Here is a 27,792-nt window from a genome sequence, read left to right as displayed (position 1 = left end):
GTGGAAAAGATCAACGCCTACTGCTTAGGATAACCTTAAAAGCCTAGGCGAAAGAGGCAGTCAGAACAGAGTTTATTTAGAAAAGAGTTAAAGAAGATTATGCGAATAGAGAAGGCCATAGCGTTAGAAATATAGATTTATTTATTAAGAACACTGTGTATTATCGTTTTGCTATTTGTTTTTTTGAATTGCCTATCTTCGAATTCTGACGCCCAACATAGTTTCTCCTACAGAAGGAACCGTGATTGCTCTCTAATTGGTTGTTAAGTTCCTAGTGGAAAAGAAAAAAAGTTGGTCCCTGACTAAAGGTCACTTGAGGGTACAGTTACACCCCCAAATGCAATTCTAAATGTCTCAATATAACCATAGCAGGCAATAATCCGAAAAGCACTTCCACTCTGAACAATAACATGCTTCATAATTATCTTCACTTATAGTTAAAAAACACTATTTGAAATTTATTCTAAAGAGAGGTAAAAGTAATCAGGTGTTGCTGCTGTTTAGGGTAAACGTATTATCACCACGTGTTTGACAAATTTAAAATGACGACAATAGACTTGGTTGGTTCTGTTGATTAGGTATTTTCGTTTAAAATATTTTACAGTTACTGTTATGCTATAATATCAGTCGTCAATGAACGACTCGAATGTCGCAAAGCATCACGCGTTAAGCTTGTATTCTACGTTTGAACAATCAGCGATCATACCTCGGTAGCGTTCGAGGGAAGTCGAAGCAATAAGGGGGCAAACTTTAATTAAGGTTGATCCGTCTTTGAAGAAGGGCGGAAGATGGTACGGTTCGTTCTCCATGGACGTTCGAAAGTTCAAGACCCCCCCGATGCCAATCTCGTCCGCCTCCTATCGAGTTCCCGACGAATGAAAAGAACCCGATGATGTAATTAAATGATTCCTTCGAGCAATATCTCTTGGACGACTGTTGGCTTCCGCATTACCTAACTTCCCCACAAACGCTCGCTTCCACCCCTCCTCCGTCTTATTAGCGACGAACGGGACGATGAAACGGCTCGACTGGCAGGCTGGAAAGCGAGGAGATCGCGAAAGCGATTTTAAGGTCCAATCCTCGACTGTACACCAACGGGACCGAGGATAACGTCGTTGAAACTTGCACGAGGTTGACCACTGTGTGGATCGCAGACTTTGGTGGTTGATTTCGTGGACTTTTTTTTGTGGACGTCAGACTTTGTTCTGTAATGATACATATATTAAATAGTAGGTTGAGGAATAAGTTCGTAGCGTTTTTACCGAAGACTTCTATTTAAACGAGCTCGTGAGGCACCCAGGCTCCCAATTTTTTGGTAAATCCCATTGAATGAAGGCGATTGAGAATCGTTTTATGATCGCAGTTCATTTTTTCCGACAATTCACAACTGGTTTGGCGACCATTCTCCTTCAGAAGTGATTTGAGACGTTCTTCATCGAATTCAGAAGGCCTTCCGCTGCGGGGCGTGTCATTGACGTCAAAGTCGCCATTTTTGAACTTTGCAAACGATTTCCGAGCTATAGACTCGATGAAAAACAAAGAAGAGCAGGTGTCGAAAATGTTGATTTTTGCCTCCTGAGTATTCCATTTCTAAGCCTCGAAACTAATAAAAAATTAAATAACTCAAAAATACAATTAACATAGTTTTGTAGAGCAGAAAGAGTTCCATCGAATGAATAGTTACCCTTTGCCAAACAGCAAACAAATCGTTGTAAAATAAAAGAAATATAAAAACGCTATGAACTTATTCCCCAACCTAATATTTTTGGAAATGGGTTTTATAAATAACTAATAGCCATTTATTTTTTTATAATGTTCCCTGACCTTTTCCTTGCACTCTCTCTAGAGAACTGAACTAAAGTTAAAATGTATAGAGCTGATGACCTCAAGCATCGGTTACTAATCATGTTTATGCGCGAGGCTTTAGCGTTTTTTATACAAACAAACTTTAGAAATATATGTCTGTAAAGAAATGCCATCTCTTCTCACTCCAGGACAAGAGATTAATTTTTATATTTGGTTTCCAACGAAAATCACCAAATATATTTGTTAAAAAAGAATAGAAAAATTAAAGGAAGTACTATATGTTTGTACTTTATGATCGCTGCGCATCAACTGTCGCTGTTCTGCTTCAATTGTCGCGTCTTATGAATAAATCTATAAAAAAATTTAAGTAAATTTGACTTGATAATAATTTCATTAAGACTATTACTGATTTTGAATAGGAAAAATATAAAATAAGAGCAGTCGGTTGAAGTCAAAGAGCTTAATCCGTTTTGGTAAAATAAACTCAACCAGGCGCATGATTATGCAACGAGAAATGATGATAGATAGAACAGCTTCCAATTAGATGACGCGCCATGCATGTATCATTAATGAAGCCTATAAAATGTTTTACAATAAGCTGATCGAGTAAATGGTGCAGATGCAAATAGCAAATTCTGTTTCACGAACTAAATAGTTATTCATGATGAACCTAATTTATACTCGTTGCAGTATTCGTAATTAATAAACGTTCGTGAAAACCTTCCATCGATTTTTAATATTAACCCTTTGCGTTCGAGAGACTCGGTAGTCATGGCGTTTCGTGCGGCAACTCGAGCTTCTCATCGCATAATTTTAAGCTTTGAAGCTCTACGAAACGGGATTCTAAAAGTGAAATTAACTCGAGTGAAGATGAATTCAATTTGGAAAATAAAAAAATTACGGTGCCGCATAGTTTCATACAAAGATTTTTCTACCTTTTTTATAAACTGAGGGATGGCTACTGAGATTAAGCTTAAGGATTATATATTGTACAGGTATAAAGACAGAATTAAAGAAAAAAAGGTTCATTATATTAAATGTTATTAATAATAAATTATAAATAGAGGGTGTTGCAGTTCCACAGTGCCTATAAACAAGCTACCATTGGAAAACAATGATGAAGATAGTGGCATAGTACTAGATGTAAGAAATCACAGAGAATTATAGTAATAAACAGCAAATCCAAGAATGAAATGCCTCGCAAGACTCCAATAATTCAAAACGAATCTAACGAAAATAAAATTCATATCCAACGAAATAAAAATAAAATAGAAAAAATATTTAAGTATCCTTGTAACTTCACGTTTAAATGTTTCGTTACGTTTTTGTAAGTTAATTTGTGTATAAAATCGTTTTACCTGCGAGATACTGGTCGGACACGCGCAAAATCCCCTCGAGTTACTACTTCGAAAAAGGTCGTCGAGGGCAACGGTTTAAAATGTAACTCGAGCCACTCCGCGAGGGAAGTACCATGGAAATATTAAAATGTAACGGACCACCGACGGGTTTCAGGAAGCTCGACGATTGGAAGCTACGCGGAGAACACCGGTCGTCGTTCAAACAGTAATTTCACGGACTGGGCAATGAAACTGTGGGCTATTGAAATCCGTGGCGCGAGATGGCCGTCGTTTTTACGACACCGCGTCACGTCGAGCCCAACGGGAAGTTGAAACGATGCACGCGGTCGTACGTGAGCAGTATTCTCGTGGCGCCCCCTTTTTACGAGGTGGCGATGCGCCGATAGAAAAGCGTAGGCCGGATTAGAAGAGGATTCTGGGTAACCAATGCACGCGTAAACGCCGCCGTTCGTTCATCGCGGCCATAATCAACGATAAACGCGTCCCACGTTTCGCGTTATTACGCAAACTCGCCGCTGCGTCGTTTAAACGTGACTCTGTGACGCGCTTATGGGTCGCCCTCCTAAGTCACGTTAATAACGCGGAAAGCTTTCAAATGTTAACGAGGAGGCGTATTTCTTGTTGTGTTATTAAAAGGGAATGTCTAAACTGATCTGACGAGAATATCTATAATACTCAACGATTTTTATTGTAAATAGAGTAGTTGGAAATATTAGTCACGTTTTTTTTTTATGGCTATTTAACACTTTGTTGACCGGGAATTTTACACAGAAACTATGTCATGTCATTGGCTATTATTTTGTAATTAAATATGGAAGTAAAACGTTCTAAATAAACTCCAATAAATTTGATTTATACTGAATGAAATAAAATTAAACTTATAGAAAATTGTGATAAAAACCTAAATACCAAGAAAAATAATCTTTTTTGTTATAAAACGGACACGACTAAACACGATACGCCAAGTTTTTGAAATATTCTATATCGCCTTGAGTGTCATAAATTGAAATAGATAATGCAAGTGCAATGACGAGTTAACTCGTCACCGGTTAGCAAAATGTTAAGGGGTGAGATTCTTGAAGTTGGGGGTATTAAAGAGTCGTTGTGGTGTTTCACGTGGGAGTGCATCGATCAATTGCAAAATAAAAAAATTTTGCTTTGTGTTACTCAACAATTTTTATTGCAAATAGAGTATTTGGAAGTATTAAACACGTATTTTTTTTTTAATGGCTATTTAAGGGGTGAGATTCTCGAAATTGGGGGTATTAAGGAGTCATTATGGTGTTTCACATGGGAGTGCATCGATCAACTGCGTAGTAAAAAAATATATGCAAACTAAAATTGATAAAAATAATATTAAAATTAATAAAATAAAAATAATTGTAATTGAGTGGGAATTTTTATTGACGATAGTATTAGATTGCTTCTGTTCAATTCGAACTCGAAACTGACCAGCGCTACTTTTATAGATTCACTCATCGACATTATCGATTCTTTCGCTCGAATTTCCACGCACACAATCTTACACATAGTTTTTAGAATATTCTCAAATATTGAATATTCAATAGTCGCAATCAAAATCATTCATATCCTACAATATAAAAATAATAAAAAACAAAGACGAGGCTACACTCTCCTTATTGTTTTTTCAGTTTAACTACACTACAATGCTTAAAAGCAACGATTGAATTAATCGTATAATTGCAAGAAATAGTAAAATTGCCTACCAAGGGATGGTTCACCCTTTGCAACAAAGTATCCATGAAAAGTCAGATATGTAAATAATATTATTTAATATAAGAAACATTTTAAAGGATCACTACTTTATATGTCTCTGTCGAAGATCGACGAAAATCAAAGGAAGTTGCTTTTAGTGCTTTATTGAATGGTCAACAAGTAGCTGTAGCTAAATCGCTGTCTCGCGACGCGATTTTATAAACGCCATCGAGAGAACTTTAGGACTAAAGACGATCAGAGAATCTAAAGCGATGGAAAGGAAGAACCGTGCGCTCTTCGTGCCATTCGTGTTTCTCGCTCTTTAGATTCCTTTTACGTCCCATAAATTCTCACCAGCTGAATCGCTAGTTCGTTATCACGATCTATGTCTCGCGTCCGTTTCCAGGACGCGTCTCGTCGCACTGAGTGAACGCTTCTCTATAGAGAGACACCGAGAAGGAAATACAAGAAATAGGTACATACGAGCAGTTCTTTTTGAAATTCATTACAAATAAACATTTTTTTCAATTGCATATAAGCAACTTTTTGAGCAGTTCTTTTTGAAATTCGTTACAAATAAACATTTTTTTCAATTGCATGTAAGCAACTTTTTGAGCAGTTCTTTTTGAAATTCGTTAAAAACAAACATTTTTTGCAATTCCATATAAGCAACTTAATTTTTATTAAATATTCTAACGCGAGATGCTTTTTTTTTCCTTTTAAAAGACGATCCAAGGTTTGTATCTTTACTTCTGAAGAAATAAATTTCCTCTTAAGCGTGACTTTTTTATCTTTATCGGACGTGACTTGAGGCTGAAACGTAATTTTCCAAAAATTAGTCTTGAATCTCATCCTCTTCTCGTTTCATTGCTTATACAAGAATTTTTTCAGCAGTTCTGTATTACTAGTGGACTTATTCCATTTTCAAAAGTAACATTTGTGCGTTAACATCTTATAGCTAAAATTCTTTTAATTAATTTTTTTTAATCAGTTCAATATGTGATTATAAATATAAAAAAGAGGAGATCTATATCTCACTAAAACTACCATTAACTCACTTTTTTCAAAAGTAAACTTATATCATTTGAAAGAAAAAACAACTCAATTCATCGTTTACACTGCTTAAGAAATTTGTATTTTTTAAGTCAGGACTTAGTAAAAACGTAAAACTTAGTCAAGACTTCGTAAAACTGTAAATAATTAATAAGCAGACAATTTTTTCATCCAAAAAACAAAACATTTTCCAAAATGGCATGGTTTGTGGGACAGTTTTCGACGTGGTACAAGAAACCCAGATATGAATCAGTCCCACACATCTTTGATCACCTTAAATTATCTTGTTTTAAAACTATTATATGTGATATAAACATTACGTGAAAAAATGGGCAAACTAAGAAAGTGATCTGAAGGGATTGTTCACCTTTTATGTTATGCTAGTAATCTCTTGTTCGCGACACGAGCACGCCCCTCGTACTGAGAACAGTAATACAAACAGACGATGGATGGACGAAGCTCTGACCACACCACCTGCATTTCAATTGGATTTTCCTAGCCAAATATATTGCATCGCGTTTGTCTTGAATGATCTCAACATTTAATTGGTATTTCTCTAGCTGAAGAAATAGTTGATGCGATTAAATTATAAGACATTGTGTTCAATATTATTAGAACACGTCGTCTGCTACTGCTTGGAGTCCAGAAACGTCCTTGAGCGTAATATCAAAAGTTCTAATGTTTTACAACGCTGATGCAGATTTAAAAATGAGATTGTGTAACATGATACGAATGAAAATACTGTCTGTCAACTAAAAAGGCACAAGGATTATTTAATAAATTCAATTTGCTATGAAAAAAAGGTGAAACACTGGCTTCTGTATCCCATGATCCTACGTGGAAACTTTGGGCTGTAAAAAGAAATGAAAAATCTGGCAAACTTCAAAATGGATTGATTCATACGTACGATATACGAAGTACAAGAAGACTTTAGATTCAAGCTTTAGATGCAAACACGAGGCCCCTTAGGGGCCTCACGGAACTCGAGATACAAGCTGAAGAGGAAACGGTCCCTCGCCTGGTCTCAGTATTGGCGATGGAAGTTCCCGTTCGAGTCTGGCACCATCCCAATTCCTTCTCAGATATTCGAGTATCCAAGATGAATTCTACCTAATTTAATGCGGCTCTCGAATCCATAATTCACTCAAAAGCCAGTCACGCTTCACCGTTACTCTTGAATCTACCGCGTATGGAGGCTTCCAGCCGCTCATCGAACCTCCATAAACTTCGAGTGAATTTTCGAGTTCGTAGTGCCTTTAGTATACTTCACGGTTAAACTGATGCGACGTCGCGTTCCCTCGAAACTTCGAAGCATCCTAACCGTTAAAACACTCGCGAAGTGGCTATCAGAGATTCGAACGAAACTTTCCGCGTCCTGAAGAGCTGTAATACATTTTAGGGGCCAGGAATGCTGAAGAATTATGGGACTTGCGAGACGAGGAACTATCCAGAGTCGATAAGAAAGAATCACGTTTCGAAGGGTTCACATATTATTCTTGTATATATTATTCGTATCGAGCAGTGCCATTAAATGTCCCTCGAGGAGTGTAGATAGCAATGGTGGATGATAGACTTGGTATAGATTGGTAATAAGTTTGTTGGAGAAACTTTTGGTGATTTTTAGCGATTTTCGATGCTTGATATAACGATTCTTAAATAGCCAAAGCTCTCACATTAAATAGTCAATTTTGTATTATAATTAAATCTATTATCTATAAAATTATTGACAAGATTATCATCACATGGGCTACTCTTTTTTAAGAAATAAATGATTAATTTTCGTCATTTTTAATATTTGTTTATGATATCTACGGAAACGCAGCCTCCCTGTCAGCAAATGTCATCTTATATATATTACTCGTATCGAGCAGTGCTATTAAATGTCCCTCGAGGTGTGTAGATAGCAATGGTGGATAATAGACTTGGTATAGATTGGTAATAAGTTTGTTGGAGAAACTTTTGGTGATTTTGAGCGATTCTCGACGCTTGATATAATGATTCTTAAATAGCCAAAGTTCTCACACTAAATAGTCAATTTCGTGCTATAATTAAATCCAAAATTATTGGTGACACGATCATTTTATGAGCTATTTTTTTTTTAGAAATAAATGATTAATTTTCGTCATTTTTAATATTTGTTTATGATATCTACGGAAACGCAGCCTCCCTGTCAGCAAATGTCACGGCACAAAACGCGAGGACAGATTGAAAATGGGTACCATTAGATTCTGTTTCCTGTACGCGGCATTTTGTATGCATTTCAGTGCGAACTCGCATGTCACCCCGTGATTGCCATTTAAAATTTAGATCGGAAATACACTAATGACCCACTCCGCGCATTTCTGGCAGGAAATTTCACGACTTTAATTAAATTATTCATAAGGGGGTAGCGGACAGGCTGAGCGGGTATAATGCTTTATTCAGGCTTAATTCCCCGGGGAATTCGTAATTATCCTTTGTCCCCGTCCTCTGCTGATAATTCACGCAGTCCATTCATACTTCTCGCGAGCTTTTCCTTGCCGAATCTGTCGACGCTGCTCGCGGACACGAAGCATAAAGAATCAGAGGTTACACTCTAATTGAAAATCGTAATACATGCAAACTGATAGTTATAATTACCCTTGGATTTGATAATGCAGCTTAACCAGTTAACTGTGAAATTTAGTGTCAAAAGATCAGCACAGGGTGCGGAATTAAAAACAAGAAACGACATGTATACACGTTGAACGCAGGGCAAATGGTACTATTATACATTTTACGAACAATTTTTATTCGTCAAATAAACTAACAATTCGTTTCTGAAAACATTATTTTCATTAAAAGCTTGAAACTTGTCAAAAAATAATAAAATCAGAAACAAGAAAAATTGAAGATGGCAAGAATAAACAGGAAAAATAAGAAAATACGTATTGGTAATATAAAGGCAACATACCACAAAATAATATTCATATTACATTTTATTGAAATTTCGAGTTTTTATAGTGAATGGTAATTTTTTATTTTACACGACGAGTATACACGTCAAACGCACTTAACTGGTTAATACTTGATAAACGTTACCAGTAGAATGTACAACCTATAGGCGCTTAGAAAACTTGCGTTTGTGATTTGTCTCGTTCGATACATCGATAGTGTTTAATATTAAAATACAAACATAATTAACTCGAAAACTGAAACTATTATACAATCATGTCTATTATCAAAACAGCAATAGAGACTCGAGTAATTCGTAAAGTTGATAATAATCGAGTCGTTGAATTAGTAAGGTTAGCCACACTGTGTGAAAAAGAAAACGGCTGGAAATAAAAGCGCTACGCTGGAATAATTGATGTAGAGTGTAAACGATTTCAAGTGTATGTGAACGGATATGCGTGGACGACAGAATGTTTAGAAGGCGATAAATAAAGTGACTACGTGAGTCGAGAGGCTGAGGTGCGAATGAAGAGTGTTTGGAACCAAGCGACAGGACCTGGCGACAGGATCGTCTGAGGACGATAAGGCTGGCGTTGACGTGGCTGCAAGCGTCTGAGGAATGGATGCACGAGAAATGCATGGGGAACAGGGTGAATTTGAGGATCAAAAGAGTCAGTGTTTAGTAAGGAACAACAACATAGACATCAGAGAGTGTTTAGCGAATAGCTATAGGGGAAAATATCAAGGAGTATTCAACGAGCAGCGAGCAAGTTATAGTAAAACTAACCTAACCTAACTTAACAAAACCTAACCTAAGTCTATTAGTTAAGTACGTATTTATTTATTAACCACTTAAGTGCGTTCGACGTGTATACTCGTCGGACCAAATCTCTACTGCGGTGCGTTTCACGTGTATACTCGTCGTGTAAAATAAAAAATTACCATTCACTATGAAAACTCAAAATCTCAGTAAAACGTAATAAGAATATTATTTGCTGGTATGTTCCCTTTATATTGCCAATACGACCGCTATTTTTAAATTTTCTAAACTATTCTCTTATTTTTCTTCTTTATTCTTGCCTTCTTCAATTTTTCTTGTTTATGTATTTTATTATTTTTTGACAATTTTCAAGCTTTTAGTAAGAATAACGTATTCAGAAACAAATTGTTAGTTCCTTTGACGAATAAAAATGTAATCCTTCCTCGTCTTTCGTAAAATGTATAATAGTACCATTTGCCCTGCGTTCGACGTGTATACACGTCGTTACTTGTTTTTAATTCCGCACCCTGTGGTGATCTTTTGAAACTAAATTCCACAGTTAACTGGTTAGCAACAGCGAAGATTCATTTATCCACCGAACACACGGATTGAGATTTTTCTACAATCTTTAGAGCTCATCCGGGATTGTGAAATTTGTCTTACACGTAGTTTTAGAATATTCTCGAATACTGAATATTCAATAGTTACAATCAAAATCATTCATACCGTACAATATAAAAATAATAAAAAACAAAGACGAGGCTACACTCTCCTTATTGATTCTTCAGTTTAACTACACTACAATGCTTAAAAGCAACGATTGAATTAATCCTATAATTGCAAGAAATAGTAAAATTGCCTACCAAGGGATGGTTCACCCTTTGCAACAAAGTATCCATGAAAACTCAGACATGTAAATAATATTATTTAATATAAGAAACATTTTGAAGAATCACTACTTAATATGTCTGTCGAAAATCGACAAGAATCAGACAAAGTTGCTTCTAGCGCTTTATTGAATGGTCAACAAGCAGAGAGAGAGCTCATCCGGGATTGTGAAATTTGTCTTCCATTAATTAACAGAAATCGTTTTATTCGCCATGTTTCAGGTGAGGAACTGTGGATTGCTGGCGTAGGACCTCGGCCCCAGGAGTGGCCCGGGGGTTACCCTGGGGACCTTGGGGAAGTGCTCGCGCGAGGACGAAGCTGTTAAGAACGACGAAGGACACGGGAGGCGGAGGAGGAGGCCGCTATGAACGCCAGCGTTAACATCGAGAGGAACTCCTGGCGGCTGCCTCCCGACGAGACCGTCCAGGTCGCCGATCCCCGTTCAAAGTCAGCCCAGGTAAAAGAGGTAAATCGCTCCAGCGGGTCCACCGTGCGTTTCCGTCCCCCCTGTACGTTGTCGAGGTCGGTCGAGATCGTTCGTGGTTCATCGAGAACTCGTCAGGTTTCGAAAGCATGACTCTCACTCTCTGTCTTGTCGCCCTTTTACCTCCCTCTGACAAGTCACCATATCCAGTAGCATTTGGCAACTATCGTACGTGAGATGTGGCACCATAGACTAGTGCACAGAGCGTGAAACTGTTCGCTCGAGATTTTCTGAGGATGTATCTTCACCCTTAACGATCCCTCGAACGTAGGTAACGATGCACTTTGTACACTTTTCACTGATGATCAACCTCTCCTAATTTCTCTCGCGCGACGTCGATCGCGATAACGCGATCACTGCGTAGGACTAGTTGCGATGACACCCGACTGAGAATATTCCCAGGCAACAGACAGGTCACGTAATTGAAACGCATGTTAGTACGAGGATTTTGCATTCGAGGTGGAATGAGATTAATAGCTGTGGTTAACATAGAGTTTAGCGATACACGTAGCGCGCTGCTGCAGACATTACGCTGTGGATACGCCTGGTATTATATAAAGGGAACACAATTTGAAAGATACACGAGGCAATTACACGAACAATATTTCATTCCAACTCAATCTCTAACGATCATTATTACGAACGTCAAAAATAATACTAAAAGAATAAATTGTTTCTTCATCAGAAGTAGGTGATTAATTAAAACTCATTGATCTGAAGCTGCTCGTAATTCGAATCGAAAGTTAAATTTGTCAGCTGGGTGTAACAAAATATTTGAATTTAGAATCGAATTAACTACGTTCCATTCTTGAGGTGAAAATTTCTCGAACGAACCATTCTCGCGTTTGAAGCGATAATCGCACGCGTGCCTTTTTTCACATTTCATTAGCCCGCCTTTTGTTCGAAGGACCCTATTTTCCCGATTTACGATCGCTTTCGAGGCGGTTAAACCGGCCTCGCGATGGCAGAACGAACTCCTTAAGCGATAATGTTCGAATTAACGAAACAATTAATGTAAACGAGCGCGAAGTAACGAACGAGACCGTAAAGTCGTTCGTCCCGGTAGCTGCCAGTGAATTTTCCAGAGAGACACCAAAACGAACGTTAAGTTCCGCCACGGCTTACGCGAATCGTCCGAGACGAGCCAGTAAAACTTCCAGACACGAGGATACCGTCTTCTCCTTTCTGTTCAATTTACACCGCCCCTTCCATCGACTCCAAACAGCAAACTTTTCCAAAGAAAAGACGAGACGAGGAGCTCGAATTTCCGCAACAACTGTCTTCCTTATTTTATTCCATTTGTACGGGAAACGTGATCGCAGAAATTTGAAACCCTCGCAATTACCTCTACTCATAAAAAAAAAAGAAAAAAAGTAATCGAACGCTTATGTCTCTCTATCAATGGATGAAAGACTTTTCTACTGTACATGGATACATAACCTCGAAATTACACGAGGTTTTAAAGGGTTAATGAATTTCAACAGTGCTCGAGTCGAGCCACTAGCCGTCGATTAATCGGACTTGCAAATGCGCGACTCGTCTAAAGACGAGAGGGCGTCTTCGAGCGACTTAAACTCGATAAAAACTTGAGAAGGATTTCGAAGACGACGTTGGGAGTTAAAGCCGCGCTATTACGCAGATCTGGGGTCTAAGGAACGCACCCTTTGTTTCCTTAGCTCTCGTCAACTGGTCATATAGGGATCGACTGTCGAGGTTCGCAAGCAGACGATCTATCGCGAACGCTTAGTCGCGAAGGAACACCTTCGAGAACCCCTTGACGAAGTTAATTATGCAAAGAACGCGAGGCTGTGGAGGCAGCTGAAACCACTCCATCTTGAGATGGAAAACTGGCGCGTTCGAAGGAACCCAGCCGAGTGCGAGCTGCAGATAACTGAGAACCGATTTTCCTGGTATAATTCAGCGGTAACCAAGTATCCTAGCTGCTCTATCTCCCCCTCTCTGTCTCCACTGTATGCTTGAGAAGCCCTTGAGCTCTCTCTTTGCTCGATCGCTTCTTTGTGCCGATTGAAATTTCGCGAGATAAGAGGGCACTGCTCCGACAGAAGCGAACGAAGATAACGGAGGGAAATTAAGAAACAATTATCGACCGGTAGAAACCCGATAGCAAAGTTTTTAAGAGTCTCCCAGTCGATAGGAACGCGGCGCTTATATCGAGTCACTCGCTTCCAGAGTCTGACCTCTCATAAGCCTATACTACTTGCCTATGAGAGCAGTAGTGCTCGTTGTTTGCCCTGCACTCGTGACGCGGTTAAGTAAGTGGCAATCGACATTATTAACCCATCGATAAGCCAGTCCCACTATTCCGTCCATTGCCACTGTCGATCAAAAACTGCTGACCAACTCGATGCACCCTTAATACGAATGGCTGCATAATTAAAATGAATTTTAATTAACCGCCTATTAACCAACGCGCGATCCAGTCGAGTTTGACGAGAACTCGATTGCAGGTGTATCGATAAATACCAAGCATAGTTTTATCGATGCCTCCACGTCACGGACAACGATGGGAATGTCATGGAGACAGCCTCAAAGGGTTGCATTCTTCGCGTGGACGCGGAAGGAGAAGTTTGGAAATAGTTGACGCGACGCGAGCAGAATGTTATGGATCTTCGAGACGCGTAGAACGAGTGTTATTTAAAAATGAACTCTCGTAGACATTACGTATGTGCACGAATACGATTCGTGTGGAACAGACGGCGAGGCGCGGCAAGCAGCGGCGCTGGAATCCCGGATCGATAACACTGAAGCCTTCAGCGGGATAGTCTAAATTTATACCGACTGTCGGAATACAACTGCGTGTTTGGATAACATTTACATGCCGCGCAACAACGCTGCGAACAACGCGTCTGCGGGGACCAGCGTGAATTTCTAGCCGCGCATGCAGATTTATTCATGGAAACACGCCTCGCGCCTGTACGACTCCTGGCTGTGACGCCAACTATGCCCATAACCGAGCGTGGAGATGCCAATTCGAATAATTTTCGTCAATTTTCCAGATTTTTTTACACGTTACCGACGACACTATTGGCGAACGATCGCTGTGCAACGATTCGAGGTGAATGTTGATAGTTTCAATTAATCTGCTGCGAAATTTCAAAAGGGGAATAGGGAAACAAGAGGAACAATTAGAAATAATTGTATACCTTAGAGAATATGTTCAATAGGATACTACAAACGTGCATAAATGATAAATTTATTACTTTATATTTTAGTTTAATATGTATTTCATAGATGTCATAGTTTCTCTTAAAGATTTCGTAATTTTTCTAAAAAATTTTTAATATGTGCTATAAAATGATACCTAAAAGTCTCTGAAAAGAAACCTCCAGATTTTACATAAGTTTTTCTTTAACATATTTAATTTATAAATAGATTAATTTAGATCCAAACCAATTACCTTTTGAGAACATTTCTTTAACCCATTCGTTGCCAAGGACGAGTATACTCGTCTTTAGTAGGATGTTAGGCGTTGTCAAGACGCGTATACTCGTCCTACTTTCAATATATTATAATATACTGGCTTTGCAGTATATTTACAGAACTTTGGTAAGCAATACCACTCCAAATATAAATGGCAATGGAAATAGTTTCATATAATCTGGGCTTAGCAGCGAATGGGTTAAACAACTGAAACTGACATTTTCAAATAATTTCTTGCTTAAACCCTATCGTATCAATATTTAAAAACCAAATGTTCAAACAAAAAATTAAGTGAAGAGGAAAAATCTGGCATCAAATGAATCAATGCCAATTCAGTAACCATGAAGCAGTGAGCTGAGCAAAATCGAACATTCGTAACGAAGACAAATCGACATCAGCTGAACGCATGCACCTTCCGCGATCGCGCGAAAGGGACGCAGCATCCGGCGGAAGAAATATCGAGACACGTCGAAATAATGGCTGGAGGCTCGCCTCCGTTCTAAGGGCGCGCAATTTAGCCACGCGCTGAGCCGGACAGAACGGTCGACAGGAAAATCCTTTCGAAAGGTAGGACGGCCCGTGAGAACGCGGCCCGTCTCCTTAATTGGTCGTGGCCGACAGCTGGAAGCCCACCGAGTCCTTTTCGCGGCGCGGCGAACGATTCGCGAGCGACAACGACGCCTTTAACGACCGCGCCGTTATCGCGACGATCCATTAACGAGCGCGATGCAATCTCGCGAGACGGACGACCTTTGCCAGCGGATCCACGCTTTTCACCGGCGATCGACAAGCGGAAGCTGCCTCAACCGACGCGTCCTTTCGTCCCCAACCGCGACCCACCCCGCGATAATGAGAATTGCCGCCACTAAAAGTGCTATCTTCGAACGTGTAAACTGTTGACTCGCGACATAATGGGATACATGTACAACAGTCGCGTTTAAACATTGTTAAAATCTATTGGCGTAAGAAAAAATTGGCTACTAATTGCACGACATGTCTTGCATGCGTTGCAAATTTATTATATCGATATTTTACCAATCAATTTTAGTTTTTTACAAGATGACGCATACGTTTTAATTGTATAATGTCTCTAAGGTAACTAATATTGGTGACGATTGTTAGAACCATCGATCTGAAATATCAAAGTAAGTGCTTTGTAAGTTGTTTGTAGATGGAAACTAACGGAGCCATCTTGTGCGATTGACATTATTTGAGCTTCTACCGATATTCATATACAAAAAACAAAATGTGCATAATAGCTCTGGGTTTATACAGGGTAGGACAGTAACTATTAGCACCTCAAATATCTTCGAAACTATAAGTTTTACAGAAATTTGTGTTGAAGAAAATAATTTTTTTGTAAATGGAAGTATGTCGGACACTTGAAGGTCACCTTCATTTTATTAAATGGATCGGTATATTTTTCTTCCGTAATACAATAGAGCATCTTAAAATGAATTCAACAACCTGTAACACGACGCCATTGAAGGTCATAGAAAGTAGAAAAAAATAGTAATACTAACTGTTTGCAATTTTGTATTAGCAAAAATTTCTGTGAAACTTATAGTTTCGAAGATATTTGAGCTGCTAATAGTTACTACCCTACACTGTATATCAGTGACAACTTATTTGTTTGAGATAATTAAATTTGTACCTGGTTATCGATTTCGCACATTTTCATCATATTTAATTACCAATTAATGTTGAAGAAATGTATCCACATTTTGGTCAGCGGACAACCGATCGCAGCGAATGGCACGTGACCATCACACCGTCTGGTGCTCTCCAAGCTCGCGCCGTAGTTAAACGGACAAAGGAATTTCCTGAAGCAAAATCTCTTCGCGATGCGAAGAATTCGTGGGCGGTCGGGAAACTTGGCGGTGGAACGGCGAGCACTTAACAACTTGATCGCGATAATTGCGAATAACCGAGAAGCGATAGGGAAAGTTGCGATTATGCATCAGTCTGCGAGCGTTCTGTCCCTTTGACACCCAGAGTAGAGAGCTATTACAAAGCTTGGCGAAAGTTGGACACCGCAAGAGCAATTACGGTTCCGCTCGACCGTTTCATCGACTCTGTTGCGTGTTCGCTCCAGACCCAGCTGATGAGGACGCTCCACGGACGCCTGTGGAATCTACTACGGCGGAACAAGATAATTGGGAACAGGATGAGAAACGGGAGCAAGCTGCTCTCCTTTTCCCAACGAACTGCGTTACATTTACATTTACATTCCTGGCACAATACTCGCTAATAATAATGCTATGTTCAACGTTAACGAAGCGAGACTGAAACCAGTCGCTACAAAAAACCAGCGACGTATAATACAATAACAGAAAAAGAAGAGTCGTCCTCTTGCCATGGCAGCATTAAAATAAAAATCCATCAACCTCTCAACATCAGCCTGCGCCAGCGCCGCAGGCAAAAGGACATCGTCGATGGATATCAACAATTCACGACGCTCGAACACTTTTACCCCCTCGCTGCGGCTAACTTGACCAACAAAGCGCGCACAGACACATAACTGGCGCATTAATATTCCTATTGGCGAACTAGTCAGTCAAGGTTCTCGCGTGACGAGTGTCAGTTTCGAACGGTGGCGGAGGCGAGATAGTGGCGCCCTCTGGTCGGTCGATATCGCCTGTCCGCGCGATTTCTCCGCGTTGCCCCGCGACATCGTCACGGATAATCCGCATGTATAAGCAGGCTGGAAAATTCGGTCCACGCGACACGGTGGCCATCGACTACGGATGAATTTAGAAGCGCATCGACGGGTTTAAATAATTCGATAACCGCGACGTGTCGCGGGCGGGACGAAGCGGCTGGTCGATACGATGATAGAAAACCAGGAGGCCGGGGTCCCGCGGAAGTAAACGAGGTGGTCGTGCTCTTTTTCACTCGACGGGTTTGCAATGTGGCACGTACATACACACCCGGCCGGATGAAACGAGTCGTCCGTTCGATTACCGACCCCTTTCGGCGAGTGCTCTCCTGACCCCTGAAGGGTCAGTCGCGCGAGCCACGAATCGGCATGTGTTACCACTTCGAGCAGGTCCTGGCTCGGGTGAAAAGAGACGGTCGAATAGAGAAGAAGGCCTCTCTTCCAGCGGCGAAAAGACACACCAGTTAGACATTGTCTTTCGGGCTGAACGGTGCTGAGTCGCGCGAGCACGCCTCTTCTGCGGGATGAAAGCTTGCGCGCGGCTTAAGGGAACGCTGGTGAGCCAATTCATAGTGTTCCTCTGTGACTACCCCTTTGGCGTTAGATTCGTGGTATCGGTTCGAGTACGTAGCTCGAGTGCGACGGGTCGAAACCGTCCATTTTCGAAACAGATGTTATTATACGCTTTGTGACCGGGTAAACAGCGATCCTATCGGTTACGTGTTCCGTTGTGAGCTCTCTATTCTCTTTTTACTATCGCGTACCATCACAGAGTCGAAAAGCGTAACCCTCTAAACTCGATTCGACGGTTTTCGTAGACGATTAAATGGTATCCATCAAAGTTCGTCGATTTCAAAGAGTGGCACTCGTAGAAAAAAAAGCTTTTAGTAAACTGAACGCAAACAATACTGTCAATAGTAAATCGTTCTCGTGTTACAAAGTACGTCGCGCGCCAGAATGGCTGCGGTGTTCAACAAAATTAAAGAGGTTGGGCACTGTTAATAAATATAAAGACCGTCCAATTGAGGCTCCAATTTTAGATGACACCGCTATCGATCACTCGGTACGTCCCCCCGCACGTGCCGACGAAATTTCGCTTGTTAAGCGAAACCGTGACGCGATGATCGACGAGGCTGACATCGTTCGCGATATCGATGCACGAGGAACGAACGACTCGTCGATCGTTCGTGGAACCGATGTTACCGATGATCGCTGCGATTCCGCGGCTGGCTCGAGAAGGGGAAAGGGGATCATAGGAGGAGGTAGTTTAGAGTGGGGTAATAAAGTAAGAGAGACAGAGAAGAGCGGCTGAGTTACCTGTTAGCGATTTCCACTACACGAGCTACCGCGTGTGTATATAATTTATAACACGTTAAGAGGAGAGCACGGGCGGAGGGACAAAGAGAACGCCGAGGTGTGGAGGGCAATGAGCCAGAAAGTCTGGCAGAAAGATTCCTCTCAGTCGAGGCTAGTTGCTCGGTGATGAAGGATTATGGCACCCGGTTCGATCGCCGCGTAACACGACGACGACACCATGAACGACGCGATTAACAAAGAGCGCGAAGCTACGTGCCAGCCCGTGTGAAAATGCAGTGTGCCGCGCGCGAAAGCTTCCCTATCGTTCAGAGCGCGCGTTGATATACCTGTACTATTTTTGGAAGCAGTGCCAGCGAGGAACGACGATGGCCACCACGCCGACCAATCTGTCGGAAGATAAGCAACCAACTTCGTCTAAAAGACTACGTTCACGCATTTCTATTTGCAATTCTATCCGCGTACACGTTGCTCGCACACGCGCGCGCTCTCACGCAGCTCTATTTATAATTTCTTATTACTCTCCACGCAGATTCGCATTTTTTTTTTATTGTCTATCGGAGGCTGTTTTCTTGGTCTACAACATTCGCCATGTTTCTTTCCGACCTTTCTACTTCCACTTACGCTGCAGACCACAAGCCACTTGGATACTTGACAAGTTCGCGATGAAGACAATTTCGCGTCGAATGGAACGTGAATCTGTCTACTTGTATTTTATAGAACGATAAATTATAAGGATACGCATGTTTGTTTGAGTTCTGATGGAATAGCTACAGGTATCGAAGTGGATTATGGTTGAAAATCCGCATACACGTCAAAAATGTTCCCCAACGAACGTCTCGTTTCGATCGAATGGACCTTTCGCGGATGGATACGACGCGAGCTCGTAGTTTCACGCGAATTTCGATGGAAACAAGTGTCGTGCGCTCGATTTCGCGTCGTCGCTCAACTTTTTCCCGCTCGCACGATCGTTTTCGCTATAACTGCACCCCAGTCTCGTTCACGTCACCCATATTCGCATAGTGTCGCACGTACCACCTGGACGCCGCTCGATTTTCACCCACGAGTCTGACCTTTACCTCGAGAATCGTCCGTGGTCTCCATTATTCGACCCCTTTCCGATAACTTGTTCGGATTTAATGGAAGTTTCGTGGGGAACTTTCGAATGAAAGGCGCGAGAGACGCGATAACGAAATAGTTGGGTAACTCTTTCGATTAATTCCGAAATGGCGTCCTTACAATCCTCCTGATGGCCCCTTTAACTCGGATACTTCGATTTAAAGGTGATAAAAGTGTCGTAAACCCTCGGACGAAGACGAGTCGCGTGGTGGAATGGGTGCCTGCAGCTCGTCTAACCCGGCGTACAAATTTAACTGAGAGCAATCTATAAACGCCACCCCGCGGGGGTTCAGTTTATTACCGAATCGGAGGCTACGGGTCAGTATTTTCTCGAGTGCTGCCCCACGGCATCCTCGACTGCTCCGCAGTTCTTCGCCAACGATAACAAGCGTTGTTCAATTAGTAGCAACAACTTCCCCCGGTACAATAACCGATTCTTTACGGGAACAAATCTTCTAGACGCGAACAGGAAACTTGTACCGCGATTCTCTCTAACATCGATCTGCTTTAACTTTCCGTGTACCGTGCAGTTTGCCCCGGGCACGGAACTGGGACATTTAGTGGCTTGTTATTGGAATACTTTCAGCACGTAAAATTGACCAACTTTTATTAATACCAGCCTCGAGAATATACATTCCGTGTGTAAAATTGCTTATTTCGCTATTTATCGTGTGTTCCATCGTTCAGCGAGCGCTTAACGAATTACCAGGAAAAACTGTTACGTCGATTATCGATCCGGACGAGAAACTTTTACTGGATTCGAATTCCAGGGGAAACAAGGGGGCGCGCTCTCGAATCGATGAAAAATTCTGCAGCAAGCGAAACGAAATCGTGCACGCGCCTATAATTCTGCGAACTTCTAGAATCCGATAAAGCTCTCCGGTTGGATTCCTGAGCCGTGACCCCGATATCCTCGCGAACGTATCGTGCCAGCCAATAAAACGTACGTTATCTCGCGAAATTTCCCGCCCACTCTCCCTTTCCTCCGTCAATGAAATCGAGCGGAAAGAAATTCCGTGAAAGCCAGCTCTGGCTTATCGTTACCACCGCGTTTGCCGTATCTGCTCGTACTGAAGACGTTTCGCGTGTAACGAGCGATCGTTGTTGTAACCCCTTGCATTCGAGAGACTGTTCTCAGTGGCCAATTTCAATTGCACGCGAAAAATGGCTAAGCTTTAGAAAACCTTGCACATCTGATTCTCTTGATCTCGACATGTGTTATCAAGGTACTTATCAATTTTTATGTCTGGAAGTTGTAAGCAATGCGATGGTACTTCTCAATTTGTACGTTTCAAAATTTTAAGTAGTGGGGTGGCACTTCTCATTTTCTATGCCCCAAAGTTCCAAGTAGCGTGACGGTGCTTTTGATTCTCTAAGCTATAAATTAGCAAGCATCACGATGATGCTTCTCAATTTCTACGTCTCAAAGTTCCAAGCAGTACGATAGTGCTTTTCAATTTCTAAGCTCTGAACTTGCAAGTATCAGGATGGTGCTTTCAATTTTTAAACCCCAAACTTGCAAGCATCGCGATGGTGCTTTTGATTTTCAAACCACAAATTTGCAAGCATCACGATGATGCTTTCAATTTCTGCGCTTCAAAGTTCCAAGAAGTACGATGGTGCTTTTCAATTTCTAAGCTGTGAACTTGCAAGCATCACAGTGGTGCTTTCAATTTCTAAACCCCAAACTTGCAAGCATCGCGATGGTGCTTTTCAATTTCTACATCTCAAAGTTCCAAGCAGTGCGATAGTGCTTCTGAATTGCCAAGCCTCAAATTTGCAACCAGCGCAATGGTGTTTTCAATTTCGAAGCCCCAACTTGCAAGCATCATGATGATACTTCTCAATTTCTACGTCTCAAAGTTCCAAACAGTGCGACGGCACTCTTCTTCTATTTTTCAGTAGAAAATCTTGCGTTATTGTTACCGTGCCAATCTTATGAGTATCTAGCGTGCAGTCAATTTGGCTCTTCTCATCGAGTCAACTCATTCACTGCCAGACAAATTTAGAGCGTCTTGAATCTGAATTTCTCAAAATTTAAATATCAAGTCACAGATATAGTACTGAAATGGCATTTACAGACCATCCTTGCTAATAACTCCCAACTGAAATGGCTATAAACTTATTCCAATTGTAGTCAATCTAAACTTGTAACGCAAACCCCGTGATATCTCATAGTTGATAATGAGCCCATTAAATATATATATTTAAACAACAAACAAAGTTCAACGTATTCACAAATCACTCAACAAAGTCTGCGATCAACGTTCCACGGTTTCAACTCAAGGTCGACACCAATGTTCCGCAAACTATCCCTTAGAAAACTAAAAAAAAGAAGAAGAGAAATAGCAAACAACCGATAAACGGATCGATAACAGCAATTATTCATAAGAAATGGAATCGTTTCGATCAGATGCGCGTTTCCAATTCTGGAAACTATCCTTTAGAAAAATAAAAGAGAAACAGCAAACAACTGATAGAGCGTCAGATCAATAATAGCAATTATTCATAAGAAACGGAATCGTTTCGATCAGATGCGCGTTTCCAATTCTGAAAACTATCCCTTAGAAAAATAAAAGAGAAATAGCAAACAACTGATAGAGCGTCAGATCAATAACAGCAATTATTCATAAGAAACGGAATCGTTTCGATCAGATGCGCGTTTCCAATTCTGAAAACTATCCCTTAGAAAAATAAAAGAGAAATAGCAAACAACTGATAGAGCGTCAGATCAATAACAGCAATTATTCATAAGAAACGGAATCGTTTCGATCAGATACGCGATTCGAATCGAATGCAACCTAGGCAGCGTTCATGGCTGCTCGAACTGTTCTTGCTTTGAATATCGAAAAAGCGGGAAAGTTGTAGCTCGATGGAAACGTTTCGTGACCGCCGGGGATTTCGAAGGTGTACGGGGTTATTTCCATCGGGTACCGTGGAACCGTTGTGAACATGCAAATACCGCGGTTACGAGGGGCGTGAATAACGGTGTTCCGCTGTAAGCGTCCGTTTCTCCCCCTTTTTCGTCGCGTTACATTAACGTCCGCCCATTATTTACCGAAACGCGGCAAACGCGAGCCTCGCCACGGTGAATTTCGTAAAACTCCTTCGAAGATTAACAACCGCGCGCTAGGCTCGCTCGCTATTGTGTAGAAATAGAAGACACACGTAGATGCAGCCACGTACACATCGCAACGTTATGAATGATATATTTTTAAGCACCCGCGATACCATCGCCGCGTAACATGGTTGGAAAGTAAATCTGTTACAAGGATAGATCTGATCAATGTATAGCGATGCGTCACGGATGAACGCGAAGGAGGATTCGAAGTTTAGGGTTCTTTAAACAATCTGCATCCACGCGTGATCAATCAGCAATTATTATATTTAAAGGAATCGCTAAAATTGCAGGACAGTCTTGTTAAGATTTTGGGAATTCATTTTCGACAGTCTGTGTATTCTCTAAAGTAATTTCGTTAAATATATACCCAATAGAAACCTTGCTCCAACGTCGTGCAAATTCGAGGCATCAATCCGTGATCCATAAAATAATCTGTGAAGACAGAAATTGTGAATAATTATTTGCGTAAAAGAAATTTTTAATGAACCATGTTTTCAAAGTGTACTAAAAACTGTAAAATCATTTTTCTAGTTCTTATTCTAGTTTCTTATCTGTAAACAATCCTGAAAATTTATTATTGCGAAGTTTTAATAATTATGAAAGTAGTTGTAAAATTTAAAACGAAAACCGTGGGGCGCGTGCAATAAAATTGTTAGCGACTTAGACGATCCATTCATGCATCGATTATCTATTACAGGCGACCCACATTTTCCATATCAAATCTTTTAATTCCATATGATTGATGATATCAATTCCAAAATCAATTGCAAAATTTGTACGAACAGACAAACTAGAAAGCAAGTTACTTACAGTTAACAATAAATATATCAATATTTTACCAAGCAATTTTAGCTTTTTCATGAGTTGACGTATACGTCTTATTATATAACGTCTGAGAGATAACCAATAATAATATTAATAAATTGTTGGCAGCATTAGTAAGCAGAAATATCAAAATTAATGCATTCCAAACTTATCTGTAAATAAAAAAATTCAAACTATAAACGGTTAACAATTAATATAGCAATATTTACAGTTAACAATTAATATATCAATATTTACAGTCAACAATTAATATGTCAATATTTTACCAAGCAATTTTTAGTTTTTCATTAGATGGTTATACATCTTATTATATAACGTCTGAGAGATAACCAATAATAATATTAATAAATTGTTGGCAACATTAGTAACCAGAAATATCAAAATTAATGCATTGCAAGCTTATCTGCAGATAAAAAAAAATCCCAGCCATAACGGTTAATAAGAACGTTCTAAAAACCGTTTCGATCCCCTCTGATAACAAATGGAAAGCGGGCTAGGCGTTCATTATCGAAGAAACCGGGAACGAGGGCTGTAATTACAGCGGAATTATTCGGCATGTTTCGTTATCGAGTCCCGAAACGTTCGACTGCGACCATTATCTGCACGGTCGATTAATTCTGGCCCAACGATACGTCAATTGGCAACGGGCACGCGGCCATCGCGCAGCCCTCGCCTCTCCTCGTCGTTGCAACTCGCGAAACAGCACAATAGGGTGATTCGAGCGTCTGGTGTTCCTCTGCGATGAAAATATTCCATCTCGGACTTCGAATTCCTGGCTGGCGACGCCCCCGCAGGAGAAAGCCGTGCGTCGTAGCCTGGAATATAAACCAGAGGCTGCTCGAGAGTGGCAGCGTTCGATATAGAAAACGTTCAACTCCCACCGGAAGACCGTGAGCGCGTCCTACGACTCGCGTATCGAGAATCGATGCGGCGCAAGAACGAAAACGTGGAACGCGGATACGTAACGCGACGGAGGGACTTAATTGCCTAAAACGGTCGTTGTAAGCTCGTCCACCGTATTATAGAACCACGTGTAACGATATTTTTTGAAACCAGTAAACTGGTCGCGAATTTAGAAAGATTTATTTTATAAATTCGATTACGTAAAGTAGAATTCTGAGCGAAAGAGGTTTACAGCTTGAGTTTTTCAAGGATCGTGGATGGTTTATCGAGTGAATCGAGGAAGTTTCCGTAACCTCGAGTCTTTGGACGAAAATGGCTACTGAATAGCGAGGCAAATAAAATATGAATTGTTCTTGAAATCAGTCCCGTCTTCTGTCTCCTTAGATGGGATATAACGTGTCCATTTTTATTCAAGTAGAAGGATAACGCGTCCATTGGAATTCAGATTTATCCGCGGAAAAAGATTATGGTTTTTCACTCGGGGCTACTCGTGTCCCCGGTTCTCGAATAATTTTCGTTTTATCGTTCGCACACCCTGTCTAATATTACCCAGGATAAAAGCAGTAAATGTTTTATGTCGCTATATCCACGTTATTTGCATTTTGTGTCTCTGCAAATAATTTTCTTTGCGAATTTTGCTTCAAAATGCATATACACTATAATTTCTGCACGCGTATCATTTAAACTTGACGAACTATTAGTTTCGTCGATTAATCAATAATTTAGCTTTTACATGCATAAAAAAGAGACGATAACTTCAAGAGACACTTGATCTCTGAAATTCACGTGGCTAATGATTTTAAGTCTGCTAGCACAATAAAGAAAGAAAGTTAAATTCTAAAGACTAAGGAAACTACAAGTGCGACGATCTCAAAATGTTATTGCTGTTCCCTTGTAAGTAAATACCAAAGAATCGTTTGCAACTGTATAAAATTCTCCAATAAATAAAGCCAAGATATCACGTATTCATCTGAACACAAACACCGCGTTTATTCCAACAAAACTCGAACGCAAACTCTCACGGGCTCAAGAATTCATTTCCAATGTCTCACAAACGAAACAGACGATGCATTATCTCCTGAAGCATAAGGCACACAGAAGAGGCGTCAGAGACTGTATGGAAGGACTCGCAACCCAGCCGCGTACTTTCTTCACGCTATCGCGCCACTGTCGTACAGGGAATATTATATTTTCCACGCGCGACCTCCACTCGCACCACTCGCGACCATCGACCCTCTTTGTATCACGCTAATACCAACCGAGCAGCGTTGTACACCGCTGTTTTGCTATTCAGAGTGGCATTGCCGCGCGGAGCGTATTTCGCCGCAACTTCTGAACGGGTTTTCAACGATCGTGACGCCTGTTCTCGCGAGTAGCTTACTTCGTGGCCGTCCGCGACGAACCAGACTGGTATCGTCTTTTTAAGTTGCGGTTCGTTCCCACGAATCAACCTATTCGAATCGAACCGTAGTTGCGAATGGTCTAAAAACAGAACGGAGGATGCAGGGTTTGTTATTTATAAAGAAAGCAGAGGGGAAGATTTGCCCCAGGGGATTGGAAAGTTTGTTGTGAAAGTAATAATACGAAGGTAATTGGAAGATGAAATGTACAAAGTTCCGTGAAATCTTCGTTAAACTAAATGACTGTTGTTATGTTAAACTAGTTGAATTAGTTGACTTTGTAACTATATTTAATCCTTGCCATCGTTTTCCTTTTCTTAATATGTACATATGTGTGTCGGATTTGGGACACAGTCTAGTGTCAAGGCTTGCTGTTACTTGTTCTATTTTTCCATTTTTCTTTCCGTGCTGCTCGTTATTTATTTTTACCTTTAAATAGGATATTAGCTTGTAATTTGATAATTTTTAGGAGAAAATTTAAATGAATACAAATTCTTTAATTATCAATAGTTTTCATCAAAATAAGCATTGTATATAACTGCATCGTTACCAAATGCAGCGTTAATGTTTCGAGCAACAGCTGTTGCGTTCTTATCACCTTTCCACAAGAAAATGGTGCAGAAATTGCGCTGATTCATGTCAGGAAACTTATCGTAAATCTGTGAGGTTGCATAAGCAAACGAAGCAAGTACAGACCAAATTGGACAAAAGAAAATCTGCACTTACTATTACGTACAAAATGTGTCCAAAAATTTTAATGATTCTTGTTAAAATAAAGTTTGAAATACTGATCAACCAAAATCGAACATCTCGTATGTTACAACCTAACACAATACGCAGTCTCACGTTGATACAATGTAATTTAATACATAAATTGAAGGATATTTTATTTCCTGAAATTCGCTTGACGCTACGAGGGCGATATCAATCCCTGAGCAGACATTGATAGCATTGCTCTTTCGCAAGAAAGTGGAGCACGCGGTAGCTACGCTCATATTCAATCTTCCTCGTCATAACTGCAAACACAGAGAGCCGGTTCTCGAATTACGTATACCGAATTCACGAATAAAACTCGTTCACGGATCGCGTTATCGAGACCTCAGACCTCGCGCCGTCTCAGGGTGCCATTCAATTTTCACCGCAACCCTCTTCTCGTACGTTCTTTCCTCGATTGAATCCCGAATCGCGAGCACGAACCTTCTGATAATATTCGAGTACACAGAAAACGAGCTTGTGCTCAGTGTTATGGCAAACTTACTGAGCAACAACGCCAGCCAATTTCGTAGGTGATCTTTTGCATTGATGATGGATCAACGTGGTAATCAAAGGGGGAGCAATTCAGCAGTAATGAGAAAGTAGAATAAGACGAACGTACTGTTAATCAAATATTCAAGTCTTCTTTCTAAGTTATACTGGTACAGGATCCATCCTTTCTTATTAACTCCAATACTTTTGAGCTTTCAGTCATTGTACCAAACTCTAAAAAGGAAAAGAATTAGTTTAAGTCTTGTTTTTTAGTTATACTCATACAGAATCCACCCCTTCTTATTAACCCCAACACTCACAAGCTTTAAGCCATCGCAGCAAACTCTAGATGAGAAAAGAATTAGTATCCAAGTCTCCTTTCTGAGTTATACTCACACAGAATCCACCTCTTCTTATTAACCCCAAGCTCTAAAAAGAAAAAGAATTAGTTTATGTCTTTTTTTTAGTTATACTCACACAGAATGTATCCCTTGTTATTAACCCCAACACTCCTGAGCTTTAAATCAACGCAGCAGACTCTAGATGAGAAAAGAATTAGTATCCAAGTCTCCTTTCTGAGTTATACTCACACAGAATCCACCTCTTCTTATTAACCCCAACACTCCTGAACTTTAACCCATCGCAACAGACTCTAGAAGAAAAAAAAATTAGTTTATGAAGAGAGCGTTCATTAAAGTCCGTTACAACCCCGAGCTTTTGAACGGTGGCGTACACCAGCAAATAAAATGTACGACGGTCACGTTGCGCCACGATGCGCCCCGGATCC

The 27,792-nt window shown here is 40.5% G+C and overlaps 1 protein-coding gene across 4 annotated transcripts in view; it reads left to right on the top strand.

Annotated features, from left to right (window-relative positions):
• LOC143431425 (inactive dipeptidyl peptidase 10) overlaps positions 1–27,792 on the top strand; it is a 218,518-nt gene that overhangs the window by 174,061 nt on the left and 16,665 nt on the right. The window contains exon 2 of one of the 4 annotated variants that reach the window (XM_076908136.1): positions 10,716–10,951. In XM_076908136.1, the coding sequence (XP_076764251.1) occupies positions 10,859–10,951 (93 nt within the window). In that variant the 5' untranslated portion in view covers positions 10,716–10,858. Of the gene's footprint in view, positions 1–10,715; positions 10,961–17,575; positions 17,636–18,618; positions 18,793–27,792 lie in introns of those variants that run through there. The other 3 variants (XM_076908135.1, XM_076908138.1, XM_076908137.1) reach the window with 3 other exon arrangements.

The sequence above is a fragment of the Xylocopa sonorina genome, chromosome 18 (assembly GCF_050948175.1).
Source record: "Xylocopa sonorina isolate GNS202 chromosome 18, iyXylSono1_principal, whole genome shotgun sequence".
In the NCBI taxonomy this organism is placed as follows: domain Eukaryota; kingdom Metazoa; phylum Arthropoda; class Insecta; order Hymenoptera; family Apidae; genus Xylocopa; species Xylocopa sonorina.
Note: the sequence above shows the minus strand (reverse complement) of the source record. Positions and strands in the feature narration are given on the sequence as shown.